Below are 10,999 nucleotides of genomic sequence, written 5' to 3'. Positions count from 1 at the left end.
CGCTCTGCACCTGACTTGTCAGTTTTCAAGTCACGCTTGAAAACACACTTTTATTCAATTGCTTTTAATAGCTTGTAACTTTTTTTTTTTTTATGGCTCTGTTTGTTGTGTGATATTTTATTGTTTTGTAAAGCACATTGGTCAGCTTGTCTGCATAAATGGTGCTATATAAATACATTTTGACTTTTTTGACTTGACCTAAAAATATCAAAATGGAAACTACTGTGGAAGCAAAGACACCTAAATCTTGGATGCCCTTGAGGTAAGCTAAAACATACCAAAATTTTATCTGAAAGTGAACTATCCCTTTAAGTTTTGGTCTGACATCAGCATTTATCCAGGGTTTTTGATTTGGGAATGATCTGATGCTGATTTTTGGAACAAGCTTTTCAGTAAACATACTAATGTAATCAGTAACAGAGTCTGTATATTCATTAATACCTGTGTCTGCTGGATCACAGAGGATCTGCAAGTCATTCCTGAAGTGTGAGAAGGGCATCCTCAGTCCATTTGTAGACTGACCTGATAACAGGTTTTTCCTGTTATGATCAGATTTAATGAAAGCAGGGTGGGGAAGAGGTTTTAGAAGTCCTTGAGCGCAGTGTAACAGTGATCAAGCGTCTGCTCAGCTCGGGTAGGAAAAGTTATATGCTGAACGAATTCTGGGTAAACATGGAGGTAGAAAGGGGTCAAGCGGTTGCTGACGTTCCAATCCATGTACAAGTTGTTAATAAACTTTTTATGATTTATGAATAGTTATGATTTTAACTATTGAAAAGAAAGGCTGAACAGAAGTTCATAGATAAAATACATTAATAATGTTTAAATTGTCTGCTACGTAAACTAATGTAAATAATGTACAGTAAGTTAACCTTAAAACATTAAGGTTATTTACAGCGTTTAGTTCATGTTAATTAATGCATTAATGCTAACTAATTGCGCTGTTAATGTGAATAGATGCATTAATATTTGTTTGTTAACGTTAACAAAGATTAACTAATGCTTGTTCATGGTTAGTAAATTGTTATCAGCAGTACTATGGTCCAAGTGCATGTCTCACGGGCCGCATGCATATCATTTACATATTATGTCACTAATACATACCAACCAGCTTTAAAATATCATAGCCTAAATATTATAATTTCTAATGGATTATTTTAATTGAAAGAAATAAATAAATAATTCTACTCAGCATTAATAAAAAACCTGTTGCTGTTGGGAGCTGATCAATTTTGTGAAATTCAGCTTGAAACGAGTTACAGCACAATGAAGTTGCGATTGTAAGTTGCTGTCTGTAAAACACACGGAAACATGGCTTGACATGCGACACTTCAGAAAATGTGATTGTAATGTAGCCTATCTTGATCCAAATATGGAAAGCTCTTTCGAATTGAATAATCTTCTCTCCAGAGATGTTTTTCCTTCACTGGCATTTTACACATTTAGTTTTTCTCCCTTAATGCTCAATTTTACCGAACTAATGGCTGCTGAAGAATATTTAAATTAAATTCTGCCAAAATGCTTGCTTGTAAGTGTTCGTTAAATGCATAATGTTCATTACATGCGTAGCCTACAGGTCTGCTCATGTCTGAAAATAATATATGAAAAACTAAATTATTTTACTTAACAAAAAAACTTTATAGCTTATATTTGTTAGTACATTTTTAAATTAATATAAAAACTAAAACGAATAGTAAAATTGAAAGCTATTTTTTAAAATTGTTTTCAGCACAGCGGGGTGCATTTGAATTTGTGAGGGGCCATGGGTTGAGGACCACTGATCTAGAGTCCAGAGAATTGTGCTGCAGTGCTTTAAACACACTGCCCTTGCCTTTGCAACGATATAATTAGCCTACACTTTCCCTCACTTAAAAGTAATGACTCATGCTGGTTTCATTTGCAGAATGGTCAATGAAAGATTGCTTTACATAAACTGGGAATCTCCTTTCACTTTTCATTTACTTGAAATCATTCCAGTTATTCAACCCCCAGTGATAAAGTTCACTGTTTGACTGAAGTAATAAAAGGTTTGGCCTGATAACAAAGATAATAGCTGATAATACTTTGTTCATGCTATCAGCTCTGTCGAGGAAAGCTAGGTTAGTAATTTAAATATTTTAATTCAATTAATACAACAAATTAATGTTAATTCTGAATTGTTGGCCATAATGCCTGCATTTAGGAAATAATGATTACAGTAGGCAATATTGGTACAGGAAATGTGCATACTCTGTGCGGTACACACTAAATACTTTAAGCATAGAGTAAGCAGTGTGATAATGTGGTGTTGCTATTTCAAATATTCAGTGAGACTCCACTGCACATATTACAAACCAACTTCTTTCACTGAAGAGACGTAGTGCACTGAATAGAGTTCTGTTTTGACAGTCAGAGAGAAGCTGTCCTACTTAATTTTTTTGAAGGTCACTAGATTTGCTGTTGAAAACATGCTACAAACACAGATGTGCTTCAGTCATTCAGTTGAGTCTCTATTTAAAAGAGATCTGAAGCCACATGAGAAGTGGTCTTCAGCTCAATGGTAAATTCGGAGAAGAAAAAACCCTGTTCAAAATACATATGTATACATTTTGTTACAAATATACTTTTCTTACAGTTATTTGAAGTGATTAAAATGTACCTTTTTGTAGAAAAGTCAACATATGTGAACAGCGTTTTCAAAAAAATCGTGAATATCTTAACACACAGTTGATTCACTTTTGAAGCTGTTTTGAGTTTTTCAGTCTGTTAGTTTGTCTTACAATTCTCTTTTAATTTCAATCCATTCAATAATTTACCTTGAAAAGAATCTGTTCAGATGTGTTTTTTATTATGTAACATGGCAGAAAGTAGGTTATATGCCACTTAGTCATAAAAAACATTAACAAGATGAAAGTGAAAGTTGGACCTGGAGGTATAAATACAGGCTGAAATCAGAGATGCTGTCACAGCTTTCCTGTACATCCCAAAGAGAAGAACATTAAATAGCAATTCTGTCTGTCTATTATATTACTCTGTATTGAATTGAAGTCACCTTTGTTTTTAATTTACTGTTTAGTGTAGAATTTTCCAAATTCATAAGATAAAAAAAGAAAATAGAGAAGGAGATCACAATGGGAGGATCAGGATCAACACCCCAAATTGAAAAACCTGCCCCTTCACCTGCACCTGCACCACCATCACTAGGTAATTCAAAATTTTTGAGTTGTTGTATTGTTTCTACATGTATGCCAGCTGTGATACGATATAATTTTGTAAAAGTTAAAGCTGGACATGTGAAATGGCAAATATGTGATTGTCTATTGCTATTCCAAAATGCCAGGCTGATCATTTGTAAGATATTGTAAGACACTGAAACACAAATGTGCAAGTTACATTTGCATTTGAATGCCAACACAACACATGCCACAATTGCAAATAAATGTACTGGGCAACGCTGGTGAAATGATACTCACATGATCTGATAATAATAGCCATGTAGGACTCTAACTTATTTGTAAAAATATGTTCAATCTTTTGCATTTAACTAAATATAAATAATATATTTATTTTTAATGTTAATATATATTCCGCCAAATTTCATTGTTTTTCTTTTAATAAAAGTGGTTATTATTCATTTCAGTGCATCCTTAATAAATATATATATATATATATATATATATATATATATATATATATATATATATATATATATATATATATATATATATATATATATATATATATATATATATAAAATAAATAATCAAGTTAATGTTTTAACCAGAATATTTTACATTTATACTTTATAATATTTTATAATGTTTATAATGAATCCTTTAAGATTTTAAAATAATAGCAAAACACTACTTGATCTTTGGAAGTTAGCTTTTAAATTAGGCTTATTGGCATACTTGTTTATCAAAGTTATTTTTTACCAGCACCCATGTCAGATTTCATCTGTTTGGTCAGTTCTTGGTATTTCTTTACTTGTTTTGTAATTAGTCTCGCCTGTTCCTTGTTTTACCCCTCATTTTGAAAGAGTAGTTACTTTTATGAAATCTAAGATTGGTCAATATCTAATTTAAGACTATAATTTTGAGAGAAAACACATTTGAAATATTCTTTTGATTAAATACTGAATTGATTTTCCATTCCATATCTATCTTTTATTTTGCAGCAATCAAAATCATAAATCATTTCTATCTCTGTTAACAGAATTTGATAAACCATGGAGGGACACACCCTGGGGGTAAGTGGAAAATAATTATTCTTTTAAAAAGAAAAATGACAATCTATCTGTACAAGCAAAAGTGTGCATCTTCAGTATTGCTTTGTAAAAAGGCCCTATTTTTCAACAGCCAAAAAGAAAATTTGGAGAAAAACTTGAGGGAGCTTAAGCTGAGTGATCCAAAAGTTAAGTACATCAGGATCTTGCTGACTGGAGAAGTGGGAGCAGGAAAATCCAGCTTCATCAACTCAGTCAGTAGTGCTTTTCAAAGAAGAATCACAACAGATGCTCTTGCTGATAATGCTGGTGCGGCTGGTATGAGTTTTACAAAAACAGTGAGTATATGAACCTGTATGTTTTAATAAAAAAAAGGTGTTTGGTCACATTTTTAGAATACTGTTTCTTACTTACTGCATAACTAATAAGGAATTATTGAAGATCTAACAGGTGATTATTCATTAACACTTAACTTTCTACTGTTAATTATTAAGGAAGTGTTAACTACTCAGTATGTAATACAATTTTGTGGATTTGTTAAGTAACAGTTAGAAAATCATTACCTAATATATTCTGTCATACCTGCTGAATAACTACTATTAATTATCTTCTAGTTAATGTTCAAGAAAATTAACTATGAAATAACTAGTACTGAACAGTTATACATAAATAGTCACTATAATAATCAGGCTGTGGAATGTTACTTTTATAGGTTATTTTTAGAATGTATGTTTGATTTGAGTCAAAATAATGTCGTAATTATTTATTAATTGCTTCACTTTACAACACATTTTCAGGTTCTGAGTAATTCTAGCAGAATTATCTGATAATATTTTATTGATTACTAAAGGGTTCACTATAATTTCACTTTAGAATAGACCTACTGTTTCAGGTGCGAAATAGGTTGTGTATTGCAATGTATTGCATTTATTAATATTGAATTTTCATACTACTTCTACTTCTGGTAATAACATTTATATGAAAGGGTCACATTTCAATGTAATTGTGTATAACTGTTTGTCAGTAGTTACTTAATAGTTATTATTCTTGAACCTTAACTAGTAGATAATTAGAAACTTAATGAAAAGTAGTTCTTCAAGAGGTATGACAGAATACAGTAGTTATTGATTAGCTAACTGTTACTTAAAGGGTTAGTTCATCGAAAAATCTAAATTATGTCATTTATAACTCACCCTCATGTCGTTCCAAACCCGTGAGTTCGATTTGGAGAACTAGTTCAAAAAGATCCAGTTACATTGAATGATTTGTTCGCGAACCATATATCACAAACTGCTTCGTTTTGAACTCTCTCTCACAACAGACACGGAAGAGAAGACAATGCTGAATAAAGTCATAATTTTGCTATTTTTGCTATTTTTGGACCAAAATGTATTTTCAATGCTTCAACAAATTCTAACTGACCCTATGATGTCTCTCTACCTCTCTCGCACTCTCTCTCTCTCTATCTCTCTCGTGCTCTCTCGCTCGCACTCTCTCTCTCTCTCTCGCTGACCTGTCAAAACTTTCACTCTGTGGTTTAGCTGTGCAATTAATCCGCGATTTACATTCGTCAAGGGCCGGGGAGCAGCTGGCCCGTACAGTTAATGAATAACGGATCATCTACGACAGCCTATTGACTATTGTGGATTCGTACACCGCGATATCGATGCTTAAACGACACATCATGCAGCCCTATTATACAGTGTTTTGCTTTCCACAATATTTTGAAAAGTCAACAACAACAAAAAAATCAGCAAAACATTGGTCTCGTATGGCGGAGAAAAAAAGGAGAGCCCTTTATTTCTGTAACAACCCTGCATTTTTGCCCCATCTCTTCGCCCCAAAGACTTAAAAGACATGAAACCTTGGCATTGCTCCACTGTGTGTATCCTTCGTCCTCCATCACGCCTATAATAAGTCATGTGATCTCAGTTGGCGGTGTCCACCTGAGTTGACGTCACTTTTTTAATGACGTACGGCTCGCATTTACTGGGGTATATCCGATTTGTCTGCTTACATGGCACACGCTAATGCACGTATCCGATTCATATCCGATTGATTACCACATATGAATGAGGCCTGAATCCGATCTGAGAACATCGGAATCCATGCAGTTTTTTCCTGCTTACACGTTCACCGGTCATATCCGATCTGTGCCACATGAGAGCAAAAAATCGGATTTGGGTCACATGAACCATGCAGTGTAAATGGGGCCTATATGACAGCTAGGAGCCTCTACTCCAGGGTTCCTCATTAGGCAGCCCTCGGGCAGAGAGAAAAATTTTGGCCCGTGCTTATTTAAATAATGTGCTATGAAACGGAGCATCAGAAAGCAACATTAACTTACATTGTGTCTATATTGGATGCGAGAGTCGAAGTGCGACGCAAGAACATACAGCAGAACTTATTATAGACAGTGATGCTGTCTACACTGGATGCAATGCAGCGTGCCGTGACGAATCCCTCAAATGATTTGCAATGCTTTGTCGTGCCCAGTGTAGATATATACAATGTGACAGCAAAAACATGGGAAGTGTTAAGTAAAGAAAAAGATAAGTGGACACTGAAAATAGATGATTCAAATGTGAATGGACTAAAAAGTTTTGAGTGAGTGAGGGATCCCATCTTTGTTATTAATGCTGGTTCGCAGTGATTTCAGAGTTTTAACTAAGTTTGCTTTAGCCTAATTTATTTTCAACATCTGTGGTAAAATATCTATTGTTGCTTTCACTATGGCTATAAAGATCACGCAAATAATATTCAAACTCACATTAAACACTTTTAACAATAAATAAAGCACATAATCATTACCTGAGAGTTTCACTGTCATATTTTTAAAACATTTCTAAAATAGAATTCTGTGTCACTGATTGTCACGTGTATCTGGCGCGTGTGGTTAGAGCAAAGACTACATGGAAAAGATTGTTTTTAGTGCATTGCGTCATGTCTGTTTGGACACAAGGTGTTACAGTTTGATCCCCAACAAAAATCTAAGTATAAAATTATTAATGCTGTTCTACTAATTTAATAAATTTGGGAAAGTGGAGAGAAGAGATCCCGTCTGTAGACGAGCAGGAACAGTTTTTTTGCATGACAGACAATGGAGATCCAGATCTCCATTTAGATCTTTGTTTGTTCATATGTATATTGAATGTACAAAGTTCTTCTGTATCTAAATGCAAAAATTTTCAGAATTGTTTGAATAAAACACACTACTGGGAGGAAAAATCTGAATATTTATCTTGTGACCATCTTTTGATTATTTTAACAAAAGCAACAATAAAATAATTGTAATAATAATAATTATATATATGGGTCAAAGACGTTAAGATGTCCGCATCAAGAAAAATGTACAAAAGTGATTTTGTGTCAATAGAAAGCACATTAAATGTAAGTAAAATGTCTACTTTTAAGGTTTTAAATAAGTTTTTGGAGAATAAAATGTCAAAATTTGGTTGAAATAATGTTACATTGTCATTCAGTGTAACACAATATTTATGCAAAAATTCAAACAACATGCTTATTCTGACGTGAACATATTAAAATAACTAAATGAATAATGGAGCATACTAAATTTGATTGTGTTTTAAATTAGTACAAAATTCTTACTGACAAATGGGCAAAACCTAGGATAGTGGCAAATTTAAAAAATGTAAAATTACAACTCATTAGTATTTGGGGTGAAAGTAATTAGTCTTTTAATATGTCATAAATAGATTTTTGTGTTAAATATGCCTGACAAGATTGTTACACTGAATGACATTTTACTGGGTGTCTTCTGTAAATGAGGGCAAAATGTATGATATTTATGTTTTGCTCAGAAAAACAAAAACAAAATTGCAATTAAATAAAAATGGAAACTTTTTACATTTGGGGGGGGGGGGGGACTACAACAGTTTAAAGCAGTATTCTTTTATGGTTAAACACTTTTTTATATATATATAGATATAGATATAGATATATAGATATAGATATATTCATAGATCAGTGGCCCTTGTCTTGGTATTGTTGGCAGAATCCGGCCAACAATACCAGTGAAAACTAATTGAGAGACCCTGTTCTACACTAGCAAGCAAAAGTAATCATCTACATGAAACAATCCAAATGACTAATGTGACGAGTGGGGCGGGGCCGAGAGGCGTGGGAACGAGGAGTGAGGCCAGGTGTAGTGATTGGAGATGAGCTGCACCTGCGCCCCACCGCCAGTATCGAGTCCCACGTAGGAGATGGAAGGATATAAAACTGGAGCGACGACCGTGAAGGACGAGAGAGGACCAGGCCTGGGACATTATTTTATGTTTGCTTTTTATTTGTGCGCGTCAGTCGCCGCGAGGGGCTGACGCGCTGTTTTGTTTATTTTTGATTATTAAAATGTTTTTGATTGTGCGCCGGTTCCCGCCTCCTTCTTCCCGATGATTAGGGAGTTTTATCGTTACAACTAATTTTTCTTGCTGGTTGCCTTTGTATGTGTCTATATCAAATACATTTGAAATGCACAAGTTGTTTATTTAATTGTTGTACTTCTGCATTTATTTACAGTACGACACTTATTACATCAGAAATGGAGAATCAGTTCTGCCTTTTGTCTTCAATGACATCATGGGCTTAGAATCTGGAGAATCACATGGTGCACATCCAGATGACATCATCAAAGCCCTTGAGGGTCTCCTTAAGGAAGGACACAATGTGAGGAGGAATCTTTTGCCTTTTAATTTACTCAGCTTTAAACTGGATTTGTGAAATTATTTCAATGTTATTCAAACAATGCATTGATGCCTTTCCTCTCTGTTTTTTTTTTTTTCTCTTTTTTTTTTTATTCCAGTTCAATCCAATTGCTTCTGCTAAAAAAGACGACTGCAAAAGTGAAACAAGCCTTGAGGATCTGACATACTGTCTGGTCTACGTCATAGCAGCTAACAAAATATCAATGATGACTCATGATGTTATCAAAAAGATGAGATACATTAGAGAGAAGGCTAGCAGTCTGGGTGAGTATCAGCAATACATTTGAATAATCTGTTAAAATATCCACATGATAAATGTATCTCACTAAAAGAAGATTCACTGTGTTTTTGATAGGATTTTAAAAACAATAATACTTTTTTTTATATATAATATTTAAATAGTAAACTTTATCTGGTTCATTCAAAGTTTTTGAAACTTTCTTAATGCCACACAAATCTAGAAAAATGATGTAGAATGCAAAATCACACAATTAATCCATATTTAAATGTATTTTTCCATTCAACAGGCATTTCTCAGGTAATCATCATGACGATGGTGGATGAAGCTTGCCCTCTAGTCAGAAAAGACCTACAAAAAATCTACACTAGCAAGAAGATAAAAGAGAAGGTATTACAGTTCCTCTCTGTTCTCAGATAGAGAATGCGGGGTCAGATCTCTGGCTGCACCCCTGCAGATTTGTCTTTTAACAGTATAGGGCTTTACAACATAATAATAATACATGCATTATTCAAATTATTTTCTGCAAATCATTAGTATGGCTAGTCCCAAAAAATGATGATTGAGTTTTAATAACTGAAGCTCCTCTTTCCACTGACACACAAGTAGATTTATAACATGATACAAACATAAATATGTTTAAGAGCATATTCTTTTATATATATATCACTACCCCCAGAAATATTCAGCCTGTGTTCTTCATTCTCCAGATGCAGGAGTGCTCTAATTCAATTGGTGTCCCTGTGAGCTACATCTTCCCTGTGAAGAACTACCATGAGGAGATGGATACACAAAATGACATGGATGTGCTGACACTGAGGGCTCTCACACGGATTGTGGAAATTGCAGATGATATGCTGAACAAAAGAAAAAATGATCCTAAAAAATGTTAATATGAATTTAACACAATAGAGAAAGCATAGGCAATTGTGGGAATGTGTATTAATTCTACTTCTTCTCATGCTGTCTAACATTATAACTGTAGTTTTATACACAAGGCTGAACTGCTTCCTATGTTTCTGGTAAGAACTGATAAACCAGTACATGGAGCTCCAGCAACTGGGACGCATGCTAACGCTTGAGCAGACAGGGAGGGTGATATATGTACTTGAGATTTCTGTGTTCTCGGCAACATTAATAAAAGTCTCTTCTTCTCCACTCTAAACTCCTGTCTCTTCATTCATGATCCAACACAATTTTCACTCGATTAGATTTGTATCATGCAAATCTTGTATATTGATTTTAGTTTGGACATGGGTGCAAGTTATCTTTTTTGGAAATTAGCAAGACTTCTGAGTGATAAGCTGCTATCAGGGCGGACTGGCCATCTGGATGTTTTGGAGAAGTCTTTGGAGAAGACTCAGATGATCAATTTGAAAATATTTGAAATGTAAGTCACGTAAAGATTGCTTTTGGTTTATGATGTTAATATTATCTCCAACCAGGAAAGGACACTAGTTTCCAGCCGCTTCATTTCAGCACGGTAGAATGTGCACTCTAATGTAAACATTCACTAACATTAGCGAATAATAAATGAAAAACTGACCATGAAAACAGCATTTTCCAGTCAAGATGGTAAACAGATTATCTTTTTACCAAGTTCAAGAGGATACTTATATGTTTGGAAATCTGTTTTTTAAATCATCATCACATCACTACGCACAAACAACAGGGACGCACTTGTCTATTGTCAACAAAAGCTTTTTGCCAAATGCATGACATAAATTTTTGCACTGAACGTTAGGGTTAGGCTTTGTTCTTAGGCTTTCCGCGGGTCCTAAAAAATTCTTCAGTTAAATCATTTCAATTTAAGGCCATGTAAACTCTAAAATG

At 34.0% G+C, this 10,999-nt stretch overlaps 1 protein-coding gene across 1 annotated transcript; it reads left to right on the top strand.

The window, feature by feature from the left end:
• The first annotated feature begins 2,950 nt into the window (after positions 1–2,950).
• On the top strand, positions 2,951–10,325 carry LOC127952724 (interferon-induced protein 44-like). Its single transcript, XM_052551428.1, has 7 exons — positions 2,951–3,183; positions 4,195–4,228; positions 4,338–4,542; positions 8,744–8,890; positions 9,027–9,192; positions 9,456–9,556; positions 9,877–10,325. The coding sequence occupies exons 1-7, from the start codon at positions 3,111–3,113 to the stop codon at positions 10,057–10,059; spliced, it is 909 nt and encodes a 302-aa protein (XP_052407388.1). The 5' UTR covers positions 2,951–3,110; the 3' UTR covers positions 10,060–10,325.
• The last annotated feature ends 674 nt before the right edge of the window (positions 10,326–10,999 follow it).

This window comes from Carassius gibelio, chromosome B3 (genome assembly GCF_023724105.1).
Source record: "Carassius gibelio isolate Cgi1373 ecotype wild population from Czech Republic chromosome B3, carGib1.2-hapl.c, whole genome shotgun sequence".
NCBI classification, from domain to species: Eukaryota; Metazoa; Chordata; class Actinopteri; order Cypriniformes; family Cyprinidae; genus Carassius; species Carassius gibelio.
The sequence above is the reverse complement of the archived record's forward strand: the minus strand, read 5'-3'. Positions and strand labels throughout refer to the sequence as shown.